Below are 23,492 nucleotides of genomic sequence, written 5' to 3' on the forward strand. Positions count from 1 at the left end.
TAAGGTGTGAGGATGATGAAATGCATCAGAATACAATCTGTACCTTGATAACCCTTAGGATGAGGAAATGTATAAGCAAGCAACATCTACCATGGTAACCCTCAGAATGCAACCTCTACCCTGTTAACCATTATGATGAAGAAATGTATTAGCAAGCAACATCTACCATGGTAACCCTCAGAATACAACCTCTACCTCGATAACCTTTAGGATGAGGAAATGTATAAGCAAGCAACATCTACCATGGTAACTCTCAGAATGCAACCTCTACCCTGGTAACCATTATGATGAAGAAATGTATTAGCAAGCAACATCTACCATGGTAACCCTCAGAATACAACCTCTACCTCGATAACCTTTAGGATGAGGAAATGTATAAGCAAGCAACATCTACCATGGTAACCCTCAGAATGCAACCTCTACCCTGGTAACCATTATGATGAAGAAATGTATAAGCAAGCAACATCTACCATGGTAACCCTCTGAATGCAACCTCTACTTCGGTAACCATAAGGAGAACAATAGGCTGTGGGTCCTCATCTGAAGTGTAAAATCACTCTCCAAAAGAATGGCATTATAACAAATGAATAATTGCAAGTGATTACAGTGAAATCTTTAATAATGAGGAGAAAAACATGTCATTTCCTTACTGAAGAAAATTCCAATTAACCTGTGAAGGCTGTAACCAATACCCACAATGCAGCTGTGCTGACCTTAACAAGGTCTGGTGGATGTCTGGGCAACTGCCACCAGAACCATCATACAAGTTCAGTTCTGTTCTCTGTGAAACTATACCATATAAGTAAAAGATCAAGTCTAATGTGAAAGCCTTTCAATAGCCTCATTAGTGCCTTAAACTGAATGGTTGCATTCAAATATGAGACCCCAAAAGATGGAATTAATCTTATGATTTGATTATTTTTGTTACAAAAGTCTGATCAAATACTTGCATTAGACATGTCTGATCAAATATTTTCATCCAACAAGTCTAATTGGATATTTTCATCAGGTATCTAATCAGATAGTTTCATCAGGACAAATCTAATCTGATATTTTCATCAGACAAGTCTTTTCTTATATTTTCATCAAACAAGTCTAATCTGATATTTTCATCAAACAAGTCTGATCTGTTATTTTCATCTGACAAGTCTGATCTGATATTTTCATTGATATCTGATCAGATATTTTCATCAGGTCGTGTCTAATCTGATATTTGTATCAGACATCTGATTTGATATTTTCATCAGACATCTGATCTGATATTTTCATCAAATTGGTCTAATGTGATATTTTCATCAGACAAGACTAATCTGATATTTTTATCCAACAAATCTATTCTGATATTTTCAAGAGACATCTAATCTGATATTTTCATCAAATTAGTCTAATCTGATATTTTCATCAGACAAGTCTAATATAATATTTTGTTAGACAAGTCAGATCTGATATTTTCATCAGACTTCTGATCAGATATTTTAACCAGGACAAGTCTATTCTGATATTTTCACAGACAAGTCTAATCTGATTTTTCCAAAAGACAAATCTGATCTGATATTTTAATGAGGCAAATCTGATATTGTGAGATCTCTAAAGACACTGACCGAATCACCAAGCTGAGCAAAGTGGCCAAATCTTAGGCTGTGATAACATGCTTTTCCTCATCCACAAGGAAGAAATGTCTTTGCTGGCCGTGCCAAATACTTTCAGGGTGTTACATGTATTACATGGGGCCTGACAAAATAGTCAGGGTTGACCAAATGATGCAATTGACCCACCCAGCAAGCTGAAGCCAAGACTATTAGAAAGCATGTCTTGTAGGACAGCAGTTTAAGTGATGCTCTGGTCAAAGACAGAAAATTAGATTAACTGATCCATGAGAACTACTTCAGTGTCTTGGTTTGCTACATCTTTCTTATAATAAAAACTGAACAACAACTTGCTTGAAACAGATGACATGATCTTGAAAAATAAGTACTATTCCAGGTAAAATTTTGTTTCAAATTTTATGACATGCAGTGTTTTGTAAAAAGGATATAGAGAATCAAAGACACTAAAGTAGCAGCTTTATCTTTTGCTGATTCTCATATATGAGTGACTGATTTTTTTCTCTCAAATAATTCAACCAATTTCTGAATCAGCTTACTAGATCAAACAATAACAAAGTAAACACCAAAGTAATTTAATGTACATGACTCACAGTAATTCAAAAGTCCATGATACAGAATGGTGAGACTGATGTAAGAAACCTTGAGACTCCATTTAGGAACAATGTAGGTTGGTCTACATCAAAACTGTCATTTTGTCTGAAGGCTTCAGATAATATAATTCAGTAGCCCTTAATAATAATCGGTATTAATCTATTTTCCTTGAAGAGCTAGAGAACGAAATTAGCCAGTTGAAGAATCAAGGCTTGCAAAAGGAATGTTATTGTCCTTGCACCAGCATATAAAGACATGCCACATTCCTTCATATGCTATCAAAGTGGTTGGGTGGGGTGTTCATGGGGGATTCATGCCAACACCTATTCTCATTTCTGTCTGCCATGGATGCAGTAAGTGTCCTACCATGGTCAATACCAGAACATGGTGACCTTGGCAACTAGAAACTGGGTACAACTAAAACAGCCATCTCCACTTGGCACAAAAGAAACAAGCCAAGATGAAAAAGGATTGTAGCTACTCTGAGGTGACCAAGGAGTTGCAGAAGATCCCTTAAGGAAATCCGTCCTCTTGGAGATCAACTTAGTGAGTTCAACAATCAGTGTAATACACTTGGAAGAAAGGCAACTAAGAAGAAGTTTCACACTTAAATGAATGCTATGCTGCCAAGAGAGTTCTGACTTATCCCTGTTTAAATGAAAACCCAGTTGAAAGAAGAGGGACAGCATGGTGTTCATAACTTCAATAAGAATTGAACTTTTGCATGTGTTTCTGTAGCATGTTATCTAGATACATCACATATAAGGGTGACCAAAAGAACATCCCGAATATGATAATAGTGACAAGGGAGATAATTATATTAATCGAAAAGAGCTACTTCACATGATATTTTATTGGTATTTCCAATGTAAATATAATATAGACCAACTATTCAGTTTTTCCAGAAGGCTGGAATTGAGCAGTTAAAATTATTTCCTAACATTAATGTGATCACATGATGAATTTAACAAAGAAAAAGCTCAGAAAATAAAGTACAGAACCCACATCCATAATGAAAGTGTTCCCCTTCCCAAAGCTGATTTCAAAGAACAGCCCTATGAAGGTGTGAAAATTGAATAAATCCACCTACAGAAGAATAAAATATTCCTTCATAATTTAATTTGCCTTGGTAAAACATGTTTGTAAAACCTTGTGAAAAGGATCTGCACCTAAATTTCTTAATTTTAAATGTATTTAAAAAAGATTATAACAAAAATTCCCAAAAGCATTCAAAATTTGTTTAAATTTAATCCGGCCATTTATAGTTTGATCCAAGCAACAAATTGTATTTTTCTGTCAAGTGGTCTCTGTGCAATCATGCTAACAAGCTTTCAATATAAATGGACAGATGTGCCAGCTGATGGATGGTCAAGACCAAATCAAAATGTTGTAACTGAAAACCTGAAAACTGTGTATGTGTGTGGAGTGGTGGGACGAAAATTATACATGTTATACAAAAGAATTAACAATTTTGATGCAGTATTCAAAGATAAATGTAGATCACGTTCCGTAACATAAATACGACATATATAAGGCACCAGAATTGGTCAGAAAAAAACAAATAAGAATCCAGAACTATTCAAAGATAGATAATACACTATAACTATTAAGAGATAGACAGAAAAGACGCTAGAACCACACCAGATAATCTATTAAGAAATGCAGGATCCCTGTTAATACATACCAACATCATCTTGAATACATGAAAGATAATGAAAGCTTTGACCAAATACTATAAACTGCCACATGCAATAAACTCAGCAGTGAATACACATGGAGACATTATGTGCTAACAAAAGGTATATCACAATTGCATGTTTGATTTTCAGAAAATTGAAAGTTAAAAACTCCCAATCACAAACTAAAGTCAAGAAGTGTATTTCCACATTACATAGCAGTGCAGACTCGTGTTTGACAGTTAGGCAAACACTGTTGTGATTACTGTTGTTAGGGCATCAAGCAAACTTCTTGCCTTCTATTGTTATTAGGGCTTTGATCAAGCTTCTTGCCTTCTATTGTTGTTAGGGCGTTGAGCAAGCTTCTTGCCTTCTATTGCTGTTAGGGCATTGAGCAAGCTCTTGCCTTCTATTGTTGTTAGGGCATTGAGCAAGCTTCTTGCCTTCTATTGTAGTTAGGGCGTTGAGCAAGCTTCTTGCCTTCTATTGTTGTTAGGGTGTTGAGCAAGCTTCTTGCCTTCTATTGTTGACCAAGCTGACCAAACTGTAAGAGGATCATAGAATAGTACCCTGGTTACAAATCTGTCATAGATTATTGTGATCTAATCTATCACAAGTTACGTACTCATTCTTGCTTCATGCCTTGGATGCCAACATAAGCCTCTGCTTTTGAGATTCTAGCCTCATTTAACATAGAGATTCTCTTTTAGTGAAAATGGTAATATAGGTGTAAAAGGGTCACGTCTCATGAAAAACGGTCTCTGAAACCACCAGTGAGGATAAAAAGGATATAATCCATTGTAAGTGTCATCACTGGAGGTTGACCATTTTGAATTAAAGCCATCAAATATCTCTTCAGCACCAATGTCCATAGGTAATGTCCTTTAGACCCATTTCTGCTCTTGACTACCAACCTTCATTGACTACCAATAAAAAAGACCTTTGAACTTTAACCAAGGCTGAACAAGGCCTTTAACTTTAAACTTGACTCATACAGACCTTGAGCTTTAACCATGGCTTAGAAAGACCTTTAACTTTCAAACTGGCCCAGAAAGACCTTGAACTTTAACCTAGGCTCAGAAAGAACTATAATTTTAACCTAGGCTCAGACTCTGAACTTTAACCTTGGCTCAGAAAGACTTTGAACTTTATCCAAGACTCAGCACAACTTTGTACTTTAACCTAGGTTCAGAGAGGCATTGAACCTAAAACTTCATTAAAATATACCATGAATTTTAATCATATAATCAAGACACAGACAAATTCCTCATGCAGGCCCCAAATGACCAAGTGATCTGAAGTACTTGCCTTTATCGACTACTACCAAATTACCTCTGTCAATGTGGGTTTGAAGTCGCAGGCTTGGCCAATGTGGTACATGAGAAAGCTGTTGGTGTTGGTAGTTCATACCTGGATTTTTCCAGTTTTACTGGCCGCCAGTAAGCAGCCTACCTTGTGCTGAGAAATGGTTTTAAGTTCCAAACATCAAGAACAATAACTTCCTCATGACTACACCAGTGTCTGTTCCGCTCAAACCAAAAGGCATAGTAATTCTGTTTAAAATATTACAATATATTATATTTTACCTATAAATAATAATGGAATGACATCTTACCTTATGAACTGCTTGTTTGTAAGATTTGAAATTATATTCTGAAATGAAAGTAAACTGCCATGTACATGTACATGGTTACAGGTACATATTTCTTACTTCTGGATTAAAATATTAACACAAACAATTTCATAAAAAAATCAAAAAAGAAGACCATGAAAACTGAAACATTTAAAAATGAATTTAAATAGTTGCAGATAAACTTATTTATTTACGGCTGTTCCAGTAAAACATACATGGGACCTAGGGAAGGCACTTTTAATATTGAGTACTCACCCATAGATGCAATTTAGAATTTTCTTATTATTTTTAATATGAAATCAAAGTACTTTTGCATATAGTTTTAAAAAAACTGCCTTCTCTGGGTACCATGTATGTTTAAATGGAACAGCCCTTAATAGACATGTAAAAAATTAGTTACTAAATATTTGCAAAATGCTTTTGAAATTGTGACTTCATATTATCTAGTCATAAGAAGTATTTTTTGAAAGGAATAAGTAAACGTCATGACTCCATTGAGTTGTTGTGCCAATGGTTATAAGACAATAATATGGTCACAAGGATGGAGAGCTATTGTATTATAGGCAAACAAATTTAATTGTCATGAATATTATATTTGGAAGTGGTCAATCCATAATTTATGTATCAATGAAAATCTAGTGTTTTGGGAGGTAAAACTAATTATAATGATGCAATACTTGCTTATCATTATTGCCTCACTACCTCCTTGGGGACACAAGTCTTCTTCCTCAAGCTCATGACTCCAACATCCCATTTGACAGAACATTTTAGAAATCTAGAATAGAATGAACCCAGAACAAGTCTGACTACACATCACTGGTTCAGGTGGTATACTCTTCCTCTCTGAAGAGGGCCCAGAACTACTCTGGAGAATCAGAGTTGGGTGGGAGGAGGGAATCTTGCAATAAGAACTAAATCATTCAACTTAGTTTTACCCCTCCCTGCAAAATTCCTTTAAGGGACTAATTCTATATTACCGTAGCTACAAAGAATTTCCAGGAATTCAAGATATGACCATTTGTTACTGTTAACTTTAGTGTGTTGAAACCATCTTTGGTATTCTTTGGGGATAACAAGATTTTCAAATTAACTGCAGTGGTGGGCATACTGGATGTCAACATGGCACCATTTTTATTTTGTAGGACAAACATGGCTTCAAAGGAAGTTTTCCAACCACATGCTGATATGACTTTCCATTTTGGAGGAACAATGATAACAAGATTTTCCAGATGGATGCCATGGTGGCCATATTCAATATTAGATTGGTGCCATTTCTTTTTAGTACCAAATAGACATCATAAAATGTCTTTTAAAGAAAGCATAATGTTGATATCACCTGACATCTAGGAAAAGTAGCGATGGCAACAACGTCAAGATGGCCACTGTGCTAGTTATATTAGAAACAGGATCAGCACTATTTTCATTTACAACCAACTAGGCATAAAAAGTCTTTTACTGAAAACCTCATGCTGATATGACAATTCATTCAGGACAAAATGTGATATCATTATTTTTAAGAGTCACCGTGGCAGGTGTTTGAATGGCACCATTAGGACCAATTAGACATCAAAAACAAGTTTTTTGGTAAAAACCCATGTTGAGCTAGCATTCATTCAGAAGGAGTAGTGATAACAATATTCTCTGGATGGCCTTGTTGCCACATTGGATATCAGACTGACAACATATTTTTCATTCTGGCCCAACTATACATCATAAGAATTCCTCTGGTGAAAACCCCATGGCAATATTACTTTGTATTCAGAGGGATTAACAATAACAAAATTTTCATGGTGGCCACCATATATCACATCAGATTGGCACTATTTTTATTTAGGACCAACCAGGCATCGTAATTAGTCTTCTGGTGAAAACCCCATGGCAATATTAAATTTTGTTCAGAACTAGTGATAACATGATTTTCAAGATGGTTAATGTGGTTGTCATACTGGATACCAGATCAGTACCATATTCATTTAGGACCAAGCCAATATAATAAACCTTTCAGTGAAAATCCCATCTAGATTTCACCATCCATTCACAAGGAATAGTGATAATGATATTTTCAAGATGACCATTATGGCAGCCATCAGATCAGCACCATTTTCATTTAGGACCAAACATACATAAAAAAAATTCTGGAAACAATATGATTTTCCATTCTGGAAGAATAGCAATGACAAGATGTGTAAATGGCACCATCTTTATTCATGACCAATTGGAATGTGTGTGTAAAATATTCATGGCCAATCCTCCATGTAGTTCAGGAGCAGCAATGGCAAAACTTATGCCAACTGATGGGATGATGATGGACAATGGACAACAGACCCTTCAAAAAGCCTATGACCAGTGGAGCTAAAACATACATTAGTATAGCAGTAATACAATACCTGTCACTATTGCCCTGCTGAATTTGCTAGTTTGGAGAGAGGCTTCTGAAAAATTGGAATACAAATGATATACTCATCCTTATGGTAGGGGTATGCACTACTGTCAGTTGGTACCAGACTAAGCTGCTTGGATCCAACCCACTGGTCCCAAGAAAATATGCATCATATGCCAAAGGTAAAATGAGAAGAAATTTGTTGTTACAGTCAGGACACAGCTCTCATAACAATATCCAAAGACAAATTATTAAAATATGCCACTGGAGTTGCAATAACCTGGACTTATTCAGCTTTAATTCTCATGAACTAAGACTCCCTTTCAGTGAGAAAGAGATAGCTCTCATGATAGTGTGAAAAATGTACATGAATGCAACTCTTAATAGAAAGGATAGGGTGCTTCCTACCTCTCCTTCTTCCTTTTGATGTAGCCATATAGCATGGTGATGTCCTAACTGAGCAGAGAAGTCATCTTCATCTTCCCAGCACAGATAAAACTTACTGGGCATCTCTGCAGTCTATCTTCATCTTCCCAGCACAGATATAACTGTTACTGGGGATCTCTGTAGTCTATCTTCATCTTCCCAGCACAGATAAAACTGTTACTGGGGATCTCTGTAGTCATCTTCATCTTCCCAGCACAGACAGAACTGTTACTGGGGATCTCTGTAGTCTATCTTCATCTTCTCAGCACAGATGAAACTTACTGGGGATCTCTGTAGTCTATCTTCATCTTCCCAGCACAGATATAACTGTTACTGGGGATCTCTGTAGTCTATCTTCATCTTCCCAGCACAGATGAAACTTACTGGGGATCTCTGTAGTCTATCTTCATCTTCTCAGCACAGATATAACTGTTACTGGGGATCTCTGTAGTCTTTCTTCATCATAAGGGAGTTTTTACATGGATCACTATATACATGAGAGAGTCCCTCCAGGAATTAGTAAGTGAAACATCAGTTTCTGCAGCTCAAAGTTTTTCTTATAAAATTATAAAGAACCAACAGCCGTGCCTTAGAGCCTGAGCATGTTGGACATGGGCACCCTGTAGCCCTTAACTGAAGAAACTAAACATTCTCTTTCTTCAAGCAATAAGAGAAGATGCCTGACACTGCCTTTAGAAACAAACAACTAGGATTAATGTGTTTCATACTGCACTGACTGCAAAAGATTCTCCACTCAGCATGATAAACCTTGGATATAGTCCATCATTTGGCCCCAATGATGCAGTCGACAACCTTGCTTTAAAACTTGTCTTTGTGAATTGATCAAAAGCTGATGTGGAGAAGAGATCTCCAAATGTGTGACAACAATTCCCTTGTCTGATTTCTCCTGAAAATAAACTACCTGATCATGCTATATTAAGATAACTTTCTTTGCTACCTCCGAATCCAGCCCTCCTAGAAAGATGGAACTTGTTTATTTTCTTTCATTACAAAAATGACAACATATGCTACAAAAGCAAGAGATTCTGATTAGTTGTTATTGTTGTTCTAGGGTTTAACGCCATTTTTCAGCACAAGATAGACTATACATGGTGGCCAGTATAACTGGTGGAGGAAGAACACTGGAATACCCAGGAAAGAACCACCGACCCACGAGAAGCTACTGGCAGGCTTTCTCATGTACCCACGCTAACCGAGCCTTGGACTCGAACCCACGCAGACAGAGGTGAGATGGCAGTGATCCATAACGGTGAGCGCTTTAGACCACTCGGCCACTCGGGGCCCTGATTCTGATTAGTAAAGAACATTCACAAAAAAAAGGCATGCTTTGTACACAGTGCTCTTCATTACACTTCTAAAGTGTTTGCAGTGGACAGAAATGACATGGTCTAATACCAAGGCTGCAAAAAAAAGAGCAATACCTATTTTTCCTCAGCATGAAGTAATGAGCCTGTGTCCCACTTCAAAATCTCTGAAAAGTTTAAATGGGGAATGCTGAGATGCCCCCTCCATCCCCCATGAATATTCAGAAGGCAATGACAGATCTTAATACAGCTGGAATGGGAGACAACTCCAACAAAAAGCTGATATTGTGCATGCTTTAATTAACAAGGCTTTATTATTGAGATTGTCAAGACAGAACAGGAGGTGTGACAATTCAAACAGTACTCTGCCAATGGGGAATAGTACTCTGCCAATGGGGAATAGTACTCTGCCAATGGGGAATAGTACTCTGCCAATGGGGAATAGTACTCTGCCAATGGGGAATGAGGGTGTAAAGTAATATGTATCTCTGCTGATACAATACTCCATACTCTGTCCATGCACAACAATGTTCTTGCTGGATGCAAGGGTGTATTATTTGACTTGAATGGATGTACAGCTAGCCAGAATAAACAAGCTGCAATTTGACTAGTATCAGTGGATAGACAGACAGTTCTACTATCTGACCATCATGGTATTTATGGACAGACAGACAGCTGTACCATCTGACCATCATGACATTTATGGATAAACAGTTGTACTATCTGACCATCATGATATTTATGGATAGACAGACAGTTGTACCATCTGACAATCATTGTATTTATGGATAGACAGACAGTTGTACCATCTGATCATCATGGCATTTATGGATAGACAGACAGTTGTACCATCTGACCATCATGGTATTTATGGATAGACAGACAGTTGTACCATCTGACAATCATTGTATTTATAGAGAGACAGAGAGTACCATCTGATCATCATGGCATTTATGGATAGACAGACAGTACCATCTGACCATCACTGCATGTATGGATAGACAGTTGTACCATCTGACAATCATTGTATTTATGGATAGACAGACTTTTGTACCATCTGATCATCATGGCATTTATGGATAGACAGACAGTTGTACCATCTGACCATCATGGCATTTATGGATAGACAGACAGTTGTACCATCTGACAATCATTGTATTTATAGAAAGACAGAGAGTACCATCTGATCATATGGCATTTATGGATAGACAGACAGTACCATCTGACCATCATTGCATGTATGGATAGACAGTTGTACCATCTGAACATTATGGCATTTATGGATATATAGACAGTTGTACCATCTGACCACCAAAGTATTTATAGATAGACAGACAGTACCATCTGACCATCATGGTATTTATGGATAGACAGATAGCTGTACCATCTGACGATCATGGCATTTGTTGTTCTAACTGTTGATCAACTCATCAAGAAATATTAAGGTACAATATACTGTAGTATCATCAATATTAGTGGGGGAAAACTTTTCTTGGTTTTCGTTGTTGCTCCAAACCACAAATTTAAATCTCCAACGAAAAATGAGCCACTTATGATGATGACCCCACCCCACCCTCGCTTTCTTACAGTGTTTCATTCCTAGAGATTAACACAGCTACTACTAATATTTGATAACTCAAGGTCAATACTGTAATCTGGTAAATAAATATTAGCTTTTACAACTGTTTGTTTTATTTTTTATTTTAACCTTTTGAAACAAGAATTATAAATCATTTAATATTGTTTCAGTGCACACATTTGATAAGGTATCCGATAGCTGTAATTTTACACTCACTGCCTTAAATCAATAGGTGAGGTAATTCAGGACAGAGAGAAAAGCATAAGATATTCAAACAATAGTAATACTGAAAATGAAAGAAAAAAATAATACAAAATAACAGTATGTGAAAATGAAATGTAATACTTATTCAAATCTATCCTTCATGCTCGAGTACAACTGTTGTTGAAATGTTTAGATCCTTCTGAAAGCACATTTCATTTTATCAATGCATTTCTAACCCAAAAGAACAACAATCCTGTAAAATACTATAACTATTTCTTGAAACACTATTATTAATAAAACACTATGTATATACAATAATTACAGCCGAGTATTACAGCTCACACTTCACAGATTTTTGGACAAAGCCACTGTATCATCATCGTGTCAATCAAGTCTCATGGTACTCATAAATCCTTCTCAGGTAAATAATCCCAAAATTGCTGAATTAAACAAATCCAGCTTTCCCAAAACCAGTGATAATTAGGTGCGATCTTTCACTCATTGTCACATGAACTGCAATTATCCATTCAGCATTAATTGGCTTGATTAATGAGGTTGTAAAGTTTACTAATAGCGTGCACTGATCATCACCAGTAACATTTTTTTCGTAATGGCATCCATGACCTGTTTAGCATACCACTCATGGAAGTGTGACTTAAAATCTTCTTTATACTCTTTATTTACTGTCAAGTCTAGTGGCTGAAGTCAGTCTGTACACGAGGCAGGCACAAACATCAGGCTGCCTGGTAAGCAGCTTCTGAAAGGTTAGGAAGTCCAGCAACCATGGGGGGGGGTCTAAGTTGAATTTTACCACTCTTAAGCCACTGTGTTATTTTCATGATCGTCACAAAGTACTGACGGTGCAACTTGATGGACAGTAGTTTAAGTAAGAGATCATTCACATATACTTTAAAAACCGATTGGCCTAGTGTTATTGGCTGTGTCAGCTTCCTCTGATGCTGAGGACTCAACAAAAACATGGCGAGAGTGATTAATCTTGACAGGTGTTTTATTTGTGCTCACAGAGATGGAAGTATTGTTTTAGTGTTGTTGGCTGCGTCAGCTTCGACTGAGGTTATTCATTTGGTTGAAAACACGATGTAAGTACTGAACTTGCCAGGTCTTTGTTTTGTTCTCATACAAGTGTTTGCATTGTTTTAAACACTAAAGTGACCAGCATTTGCATCAGCATAGTTTTATTCTTTTGTATTCTTTATTTTGGGTATTTGTAGAAGTTAAACCATGAAATTAAATACCTACTAATATGCAAACCTTGACAGGCAAAACTACAAATTTAAGTCCATAAGAAAATGCCTTTTTTTAATACAAAACCATGAAAACTGAGCCCAACGAAAATAAATGATACTACAGTATGTACACAGTGGTTATGATTGGCTTAACCCAGACTGGCAAACTGGTCAGAAAGCTGGCTGGCCATATATTCTGACAGCTACAGTATATTACGCTGAACATACCAATCAAAGACACTGATCAGCCCGATCAAACAATGATAGACTGCTTCAGAGAGAAATGAACCTTCCAACTCAGCCAAAATGGCATTCTAATAAATGACCACATTTAAAGGCAAATCCTATGAATGACATGGCATCATCACTGCCATATGAAATGCTCTACCCAAGGTGTACAAGATGTGTACAATCTCCAGTTGGATAAGGGGATGAAATGGAAATGCCTGAATCATCCAATCTGACAATGGAACAGATGGAATTCAGCTTTAAGGCAGCTATAGAAAAAAATATATCATATTATGTCCATGTCTGAATGTCTGCCTCCACCTACCATCATTCCTACCTACAAGGAAAAAGTCTCTGTTGATGTAGACAATGACAATGATAGTCCATAATATAAGACATAGCCTCATGCAGCAAAAGCTGCAGAAATCACTGTACACCACTCAAAAAAAAAATCATGATCCTGGTAGTTGCCAGCTTGTCTCATTGGTATAAGCTGCACTCTGATGCATACTGTTCAGAAATACCTAATGTTGAAAAGATGTTTCCACTTTTGGCATGACTACACCACTTTGTTATAAAGTGGATCAGCAAGTCTTCAATACCACTTCCAAGCCAGTGAGGAACATTATATCAACTTCCTCACTACTCGATTTAGTGTACTTGGCGATTGTTTGCTTCACTGTGAAGGACAGAAATGATCATGCCTGGAATTCGGTGAGCTGTATCAACAAGGATGTCAACTAGGTTCACACGATGTTTCTTACCATAGCTAATGCCCTGACGACCTCTTGCAACATGGATTTAGATAAGATGCACTCTTGTACTCTTCCTCTCTGAAGTACCACCATGCAGCAGCCTTATGCACCTTCCTGTTTGGCTTTCCCATTCTTTTTGTCATTGAACTGAGGAGGAAAGGACAGCAGCTGGCATAAGAATTGCCACTACATCTGTCAGCATCAACTCTTTATCTGGTCATAGTACTCAGGGATCATTCCAAAGAAGGGACAATCATCAGCAGGGATACAGTAGTAGAGACAACTCCCAAATATCACAGAATAGCCATCACCGGGCAAATTATAGGAGGTCATACACCCCTATTTCTTGCTGTAAGGCAGTGACTGGAGATATAAAATGACGTTTCTCATCCACCAAGCCTCCTGCCACTAGCCAATGACCTACACATTTCGCCACCCAATGGTGACCCACACATGGGTGCCAGACTCCTACTTTTTCTTGTCAGGCTTGGAATGACCTCCTTCTGCAAAAAGATTGGGTGATTTAAGTCATGTTGGAGGGCCCATGAATATCATTTATCAGGCCTCATCCATTTCTGATGTCCCCCTTCAAGATGGAAACCCCAAGTGATCTCATGAAGGCAGACATACTACAGAAGGAGATAAAGCTTTTACTCATAAAGTGGCTCATCGAAATTGTATGAAAGCCGTACACTCAAGGTTTCCAAACAAGACCATTTCTGGTGACAAATCCAATAGCAAATTGAGACCTGTGATCAACCTCGGCAAGCTCAACGAATTTATTTTGGCCCTGAAATTCAAGATGGAGATGGTAAAGTTTGTGTCTTTCAGTACATTGTGACAATTACACAATCAGCTTAGACCTGTCCAGTGCAGATTTTCACATTCCAATCAATACGATGTCATGCAAATATCTTTGCTCTTCACATTGGAGCACAGTATATCAATTCCCTGTTCTTTCTTTTCAGCCTCAACCTAAGCCCATCGGCCTTTACAAGAACATTAGGCTGTGTAATCTCCATGTTCAGGATGACCTCCACTGTGAAAGCATACCTGGATGACATTCTTCAAATACACTGGGTAAGTTTGATTTTGGTTCAAGATATGAAGAAACTTTTTATCCTCATGTGCAATCTAGGGTGGATAATAACCATGGAAAAGTCAGATCTTATTTCTTCTCAACATTTTATCCATGAAATTCCCTTTTCACCTCAGTCTAGAAGGTCTCCCTCCCAAACATATCAAAAACATTGTCCATGCATCAGAAGGGATTTCTAATAAAATATTTCTCCTTGACCTGTTCATTGTGGTGGCAGATTTGTTACACCTTGGCTGCTTTTAAATGTGCCCATTACAAATGGCCCATCTATACTAATGGTGACTTTTCATGGGCCATCTAGACCAGAATATTGACCGTAATAAAAAAATTCCTTCTCCAGTGGCATGACAGGAAATGACTCACAGCAGGAATAATCCAATGCAAGCATCTGTAAAGGTCCTGTTCAAGTATATAAAAAAAAAAAAAAAAGTGCAGGTAGAAAGGGGAGATAACCTGTAAGAATGGCTTCCCTTGGTCTATATAATATATAGAAGGACTTTTTTCCCCCCCCTAGTCTTTCCAGAAGAGTTGGATTCAGAGGTTGCAAAGAAAGTTATACTATCATAATAAGATCAACTAGGTATTGTAAGAAACATATCTTACCAAAAATCTGCTTTCTTTGAAGAAATGTTTTGGGCTAGTCTACCAACGGGCCAAGATTGATGAACAACAATAGGGGCAACCACAGAAAGACTATCTGAATGAGCAAAGACATGGTGATAATTTTTCAGAGCACTTGCAGAATCATTCTGGAAAACATAAATGAACCGACAATCCTACCTCAAAATGAAGGGGTCCACTGCCCAAGCCCTCTCGTCAGTGACTGGGAAGTCATAACAGGAGAGCATGTTGTTTAGTCCTGCTGTGAACAAGTCCACCAAGGACCTCCCTCACTGAACAGAGACTCACCATGAATTGGTTCACAGACCATTCTGTGAGGATTACCATGCCTCTCTTTGACAGATTATCCACCAGAATATTTTCTTTGTTCTGAGTAAGATGAACGCTGAGGTATTCTCTTTTGAGGCTGGCCAGCAAAGAAGGTTCCAAACCTCCATGCAAAGAAAAGAAACATGTGTACCTCCTTGTCACCTGAGATATCCTACAACCAACAGGTCACTGGAGACCATTACACTCAGATCTTTACTTGGTTGACACACCTCTGAAGGGCTATAAATACTGTCTGGAGGAGAGTACCTTTCTGTGACCATGAAACCTGAAGAACTATTCCTTCTGGCTCCAATTGAGTACCCATGCCATAATCTTACACATCTGTGAACAGATAGGAGTGAATTTCAGAGGCATGCTTGTGGTCAGACACCAGCTCCAACAGACCCACCAACTCAACTGGTAGTTAAATTCTAATCCTAGGGAAATCTAAGCTTTCAAGGGATCCATGTGTGGCTTCCAATTTGCCAGTAGGAGAAACTGGAGAGAGCAAAAGTACAGTCTTCCTTGTGTAACCAGGTCTGCCATGGAGTTCAAGGTTCCCAGTAGGGATAGCTGTGGGCATGTCAATAATGAAGACTTGGCTAGACCTGCTGCTAAAAGTGCCCACATTTCTAACTAATCTGTTCAGAGGGACATGAACTCATCCCATGTTTTTGAGGAAATTCCTGCCCACGTCAATGAAATCCTGAGATGGAATTAGCTCAAATTTCTCCAGGTTTGGAATGAGTCCTTACAAGGTCATGTGGACTAGCAGCAGATAGACTTTGTCAGAGGCACTCTATTGAGGCCATTACATCCTTCCTCCTTAAGAAACATTTTAAGTGTAAAGAACAATGATAAATGGAAATTTTCCATCGTAGCATTTTTTCTAATATCAGGAAAATCTAGACATAGAAAGCCATAGCTTAGTCATTCAGCATTCTCTCTACTGCTCCTTTCTGCACATGGGTATACACCTTTTCCCTTAAATGAACCCAGATTTGATTGCTGAAAAGAATGGGAGTTCTTATAAGAGGTGGTTGTTATCAGAAGCATCCACTTTAAAAAAATCCCAAACAAGAATACAAGGGTCTGTGGACTTGGTTCTGCCTTGCCATTTGAGATAAGTCACCACAGTGGAGTTGTCGGACAGAAGGAGAACTCGATTCCTATGTAGCTTCTCCAGCCACTAATGAAAAACTTTCAGAATGGTTTTCATCTCAGGGGTCTACATTCCACCAGCATCTTGAAATTTTAGGAGACTTACTCCCCACCTTCAGTGTTTGTATCTCTAAAGATCGTGATTGCCAGAGGTTGTACTTGCAAAGATATCCCAGAAATGAGTCCAGTGAGGTTTTCTTATCTTCGACATGGAACTTCATATTGTGCAGATTGTGAAAGTTGGTCCAATGATTATAGATTGAGCCTCCATTTGGACCATAAAATCACTGTAGTTATGGAAGCCCAAGAAAGCAACCTAGGACTAAGATGACAGCTGCTGCATTGATCAAATCCAACACCCAAAAGAATTCTCTAGTGGCTATATTGTTCTATGTGGCGAGGAATCCACCACTGTATTAACTCAATTCTTATTCCTAGGAAAGACATACTCTGTTTACATAAATGTTGAGTTCCACACCTAGATGACTGAAATCGCGAAAATATAGGCAGTTGGAGATGTCTTTGTTGACAAGACTGAGAATGAGAAGGGGGGTACATGTGATATCATGTATTGCTCCAAGATATAATCAGCCTGCTGATTCATCACCTGTAGTTTTTGTAGGCAAATCACAGATCTTTCTGGAAGCAGTGTAAGAAGGGAGATGAAGTCATGCCTCTTGCAAGTCCACACTGATTGCACTGTCACTCCAGTGGACAGTATTCAGAACCCATTATTGCATTCCATCGCGAACCCAGAAGGCTTTTGCACTTTGAGTTGATTGAATTTGCTCAGTTTGACGACCTAGTGCACAGTGCTGTGTTTGTAGCTAAAGAAGCAGGTGTACTGAGTGTGATATTGAGTCCTGTGGAAACCAACTGTTGGATCCATATGTTGTCATGGCAGATCTTCCCCATTTGGCAGCAAAAGATTGGAGTCTTCCTCCTACAGGAATCTCTGATTAAAGGGTTGTGAAAGTTATGTCATTTGAAATAGGGTGAGTCTCATGGAGATAAATGCTGGAGAAAAATGATCACTTTCCCAGTTCCTCTTTTCCACTAAGTTCAGGAGACTTGTGGTTTTCTACAGTTGTACATTTCAAAGGATTGCTTCCGAGAGGCATGTGATCTAGGGACGTCCCAGTATGCTATTACTGATTACCTTGCAAATCCCTCCACTGCAGATGAGACTTAAGAATGGAATGAAGGCATCTTGGGTAGCTTGTTTGTGAATGAGGAGATAAGTTAATTAGAGCTGCAAGCACAGCTTGGTCTATGACGGTCTTTAACAAAGTTGGAGGTAGAGAGCTTTGCATCTTGTTCCACCAGTAGTACGTTTGTATTTGTTGTTACAGCCATGGCCATAGTATGACGGGCCTCTTTGTTGAAGAAGTGGGCCATGCTATAAGCAGGCACCCTTGCATGTCTGGTGAAATTCGGGGTGGAAGAATATAAGCTATGTTCCACCTATTGAGAGATCATCATAGCTACTATATCCAATGTTGATCCCATGGTCACAGCATTAGGAATCAAGTGATAGGTATACAAGTGGTGCTTTTAGAACCGCTGAATGCAAGATGCAAGAAGGCATCTGAGAGAAAAGGCATCCATAAATGATTGGGACTTGTAACTTAAACTGATGATCTAAGAAGCCCAAAATGTCAGAAAATTTATCAGATTGTGGAAGTAAATTAACAGCAGATTCTTCCTTAGTCATTGATCACCTGATGTTGGAACTATAGATCAGCCATGCTGTAGAAGGACAGAACTCCAATATAAGTGGGTGCAAAATGTCTTCAGTCCAAACCTTTAAGGCCATCATACTACGATCTAAAAATGACAAGATAACCTAAGAGACAGTTTTCATTTGTATTAAGTGAATGAAGCCATTTTCTACTGCTACCTGCAAAGTAGTTGAAGAAGAATATCAAGGATGGTGACTCACTATGCTTGCTGCATGGCATGAGTTTTATCCTGTTACTTCCAGCCTTTGCTAAGTAAAGGCTACTTTGGATTGCAAAGACCTGAGGTCAGGTGAAGAGCCATCTCTCAAAAACTGAGTCACCCAGCTAGACATCATACACTGGAAGTGTCTAGAAGTATTTGTTGGGACAGACTGATCAAAAAGAGTGCTTATATAAACTAGAAGTAGTTCACAAGAAGTGCCTAGAGGTACTGTCTGGGCTAGACTGACCCGTAAGTGTGCATGCATAAACCATGTATCAACTGATGGAAGTGCCTAGCAGCGCTATAAGGGTTAGACTGCTGTATACCTTGACTCATGAACTGGGTTATTTGTTACTGAGGTACAAAGATGGACATTGCAGCACTATGTGACTTGTGGAAAAGGATAAGTTCATCATTTTGGTGGCTCAATTGTGGTCATAGGCCATTACGATCAGGGGCATTTTTCTAAGACCAGTCATGAAGGAGCAAGGTCATCGTGGCTGGTTCTTGAGACTGGAACTGGGTATGGGATATCGATCCACATAGCCGGTCTGTAATTCTGATATGCAAGATGGTAACTGAAGCTGTAGCTGCTCTCTATCTCACTTTTCAATAAATGATATGGTTTTAAACTTTGTGCGCAAGCTTATCATGTTTTCATCACTCAAGGTATGCTTCTGTACTTCCCCTTAGTACCCACAAAATTGTCAACCACTTCTGTCCATAATAGGGAAATCTGACGAGCATTCAAGGAATGACATGCAAAGAAAACTACACATGTAGACTGGTTGTCAATCTGGACTTATAAATACAGGTGTAGTGCTGCACACGTCCTGCTTTATAAACTTATGCAGAGTTACAAACTACGACACAAATACCTGTAAAAGGATGCACATGGCCTGTCCCAGGAGAGAATGAGAGCATCGCTAATAATACTTATCATGAAGTGGATGCTAAATAATCAATTCTATTAAAAAGTTACCTGTAGGAAGGCCAATTTTTTTACTGCCTATACAGGTAAAATCACTGAAGCATCACTTTCAGTAACTATGAAGTAGATGCTATGATTAAACCATGAAAAGAAAACTAACCTATACATAGCCAACCATGGTGGAAGCTATACAGTAATAAAAATTAGTTTTCTATGGTATGCATCTTACCTGCACATAAAAAGGCACTGCAGCATCATTACTGATACTTACAAAGTGGACTCTACAATATCCATTGTGAGACAATGTTACTTGTAGAAAAGGACCAATGATGTTCTATACAGGTAAAATCAGTAAAGTGTTATATATAAAAAAGTGGATGCTAAGAGAAGATTATATAGAAAACCTACCTATATGTAACCAGCCATTGTGGAAATTATACAGCAATTTTTTTCTATATCACACACCAGATGAGCACTTATTAATATGGTTAAAGTGATGTGTGGGGATGCCTTGCAGTTACATACCAATGGCACCAAAATGTGTGAAGAAGGCAGAATGGTAACAGTGAAAAGTCAGAAACTTCATTTTCCTAAAAAAGAAAGAACAGAAAAGTTGGGCATTTATAGATGGAGTATACTTATATTGGAAGGTGAAGCTCCTCCAACTTGTTTTGAGGTAGAAATCTTCTAAACTGCTTGTAAGAATTTTGTGAGGCCTGTTTGTGTGCAGTGAGCATGCTTCTCTGCATGAATGAAAATAGCAACAGACAAATCCATGGTATCTTAAGCCAATCACAGCATTAAGAGGAGATCATTCTAATGGCCACATAGGTGGGCAGATAACTTTTAGCTTTTTAGCTAAAAAGGTTTAATCTGGGAGGGCTGGGCTTGCAAGGAAATAGTAGTTTTCACTAAGGTATTATGATTGGGTAACACATTTAAAGAACATTTGTTCCCTTCTCCCTTGCCTACCCCACCCCAGATTGAGTATTGTGACTCCCCAGTGGCATTATATCTACTGATTTCACAAAAGACAGTTGTTGTTGTTGTTGTGGGGTTTAACGCCATTTTTCAGCACGATAGGCTATACATGGCGGCCAGCATTAATGGTGGAGGAAGAACCCGGAAAACCCCAGAAAGAACCACCGACCCACGAGAAGCTACTGGCAAGCTTTCTCACATGCCCACATTGGCTGAATCTTAGACTCGAACTGCCGCAGACAGAGGTGAGATGGCAGTGATCCGTAACGAAGAGCGCTTTAGACCACTCGGCCACTCGGGGCCCCCACAAAAGACAGGTCCAATAGCTTCCTGGGCTTGTACCCTGATAGACTGTCACAAGTCCTCAGAAGCAATGTTTGAGCCTCCACCCCATTAATAGAGTACTGCCTCTTTAGAGACATTGGATCTCTCAACTAACTAGAGGCAGATCCACCCTTGTGTGATTGGCAAACGTGTACTCTGATAGACTTGCTCAAAAGAAAAAATATGTACTTTCAAAGCTAGTACCTTTCAATTAGCACAACCATTTTGAATACAAACATTTATGATGCCAAATTGGTGCCATAACATCATTTAATATAAAGATCCCATGCTCTTTTGGGATTAAAAAGTATATTTTACTTACCAGAAGCCGTATAATAAATTATATAGTACTGACCCATATACTTACCTAAAGTGGTGCAGTAATTTATTAATGTACAAGGAATTACTGTAATGATTTTGGAAGTCCTGAATTAGTACTACCTAATCTAGGGCTAACATGATGTCTTGGCAATAACTTATTATATGAAAAAATCTAAACCAGTACTGCCTATATTTTTCTATATCACACACCAGACAAGCACTTATTATTAGAAGATGCAGCAGAATAATATTATCTCAATGCAAAATTGAATGTATTATGTAATTACTAATGATTAATTTCCAAGTATGAACAAGGGAATTAAATGTTGGAACCATAACTTGAAGGGCAACACATCCATTGATGAAAAGAAAATAAACTGGTATATTAATTTAGTCCATAATTACAACACAGGATCAAATACATACCCTACACTGGGTAATATTACCAATAGCACGGTAGATTATAAAAGCACTATAAAATAATGCAAAACTAACACGAGGGCAATAAAAAAGAATTAATTCTGCAAGAAATGAGGAGATAATCACTCAACAAATATGGAGATTTCAATTAACATGTTGCAAAACATTAAAATACATATAGAATGCAATTGCCTGAGAGTAAAATTGACTACATTCTGATGCTAAGAATATCCAATGAAGAGACGAAGAGTAAGGTGCATGAATCTATCAAGTGGTAGTCAGACTGGTTCTATGTTCTTTGTGTTCTACACATGGTAGTTAGACTGGTTCTAGGTTCTATCTGTTCTAGATTTCGAAAATGTTCCAGATAACAGAACATTGGAACTCTGAGCTCTGACAGGGAATTTATGTCCCTGAGGAGGTAGCAATGCAAGATAGAGATAATGTATTACTGTTTTAAAATATCATTTTATGCAAAATAAGCAAATGTGATAACCCTGAAAAATATAAATTCCTGATATGTTAACAAACCTGCTGATTTTGTGGAGAGTAGTTCTTCAAATAATAGTGCACATCCTCTTCTGACTTTTCTAGAATCTCTTGTGTTGCTTGCTTCACCAAGTTTTCCATAACCTGTAATAAAAGAGAAGTCAATTTATGTCTATGACATGAAGGTTTTATTACTTACAAAAACTGTAGGCAACTTGAAGAACTAAGATGGTTTTCTCTAACACTATTTTTGTGACATGTAAATAATTCATAATAGAGGTGGGAACTTTTTAAAACTATAAATGTGACCAAGAAAGGAAAAGAAACAAAAAACAAAATAAAACAAATGACATGCATTTAAGTCTTTAGGTTATCCTTCTGGTTAATGTATTAATGTCAAGTTCAACAGTGTAGAGTAGAAAAATGCTTTCACATTTCTGACAAAAAAGTACATCATAAAATTTAAGCTGCAATTTTTAATGTATCAACCATAGCAACATAAAAACCCAACAATTTTGGACAGGTATCTGAATGTCAGTTTGGCAATAAGCTTAGTTTTAAGTGGACAATGGTATGCACACTGAATTTCACATACAAGTCATTGTGACATTGTCTGCAATGAATTATGGGTATCACTGATATACCATTATACTTTACAAGATAGTTTCAGTGGTGAAATAGTTAAAGTATAAGCTAATACCAATGACTGGCTTGTGCACGAATTTCCATGTAAGCCACTGTCTCCTACAAAGCTAATTTTTAATGAACCTGATATTGTTTTACTGTTCAAAATAATTTTGGGTTCTCATGTTTGTCAAGGTTTGTAGCTTAAAGTTTTAGGTGAAATATTTTTTCTTCTTCAGAAAACTGTCAGAAATATCTATTTGACCCTATTAAACCATACTTTGTTTCATAATTGGGTAACTCATTCTAACACAGTTTTTAGGATAAGTCAATAAAATGACCTTCTATCGAATGCTGCAGTTTTTCAGAGAAAATAAATTAATTATTGACAAGCAACAAATAAACCTACATTGATAATGTCCTCAAGATCTCTGGTGAAAGCCATCTCTGCTTCTATCATGTAGAACTCTGACAGATGATGCCTTCCAATAGAACTATCAGCACGAAAGGTGGGACCAAAGCTGTACACCTTTGCAAAGGCTCTGAAAAGGGAGAAATGAGAACTAGGTAGATGTAAAAGGTCAATTTGGTTTGGTTTGTTGTTTCATGGCACAACA

At 37.8% G+C, this 23,492-nt stretch overlaps 1 protein-coding gene across 2 annotated transcripts in view; it reads right to left on the reverse strand.

Moving 5' to 3' along the window:
* Positions 1-23,492, reverse strand: part of LOC149796707 (asparaginyl-tRNA synthetase-like) — a 69,620-nt gene that overhangs the window by 16,765 nt on the left and 29,363 nt on the right. For both annotated transcript variants that reach the window (XM_089961336.1, XM_089961337.1), the window contains 3 exons: positions 23,285-23,417; positions 22,294-22,395; positions 5,490-5,527 (listed from right to left, as the gene is read on the reverse strand). In XM_089961336.1, the coding sequence (XP_089817462.1) occupies positions 5,490-5,527; positions 22,294-22,395; positions 23,285-23,417 (273 nt within the window). The remainder of the gene's footprint in view (positions 1-5,489; positions 5,528-22,293; positions 22,396-23,284; positions 23,418-23,492) is intronic.

Source organism: Sinohyriopsis cumingii, chromosome 6, assembly GCF_028554795.1.
Source record: "Sinohyriopsis cumingii isolate HCF-2022 chromosome 6, ASM2855479v2, whole genome shotgun sequence".
NCBI lineage: Eukaryota > Metazoa > Mollusca > Bivalvia > Unionida > Unionidae > Sinohyriopsis > Sinohyriopsis cumingii.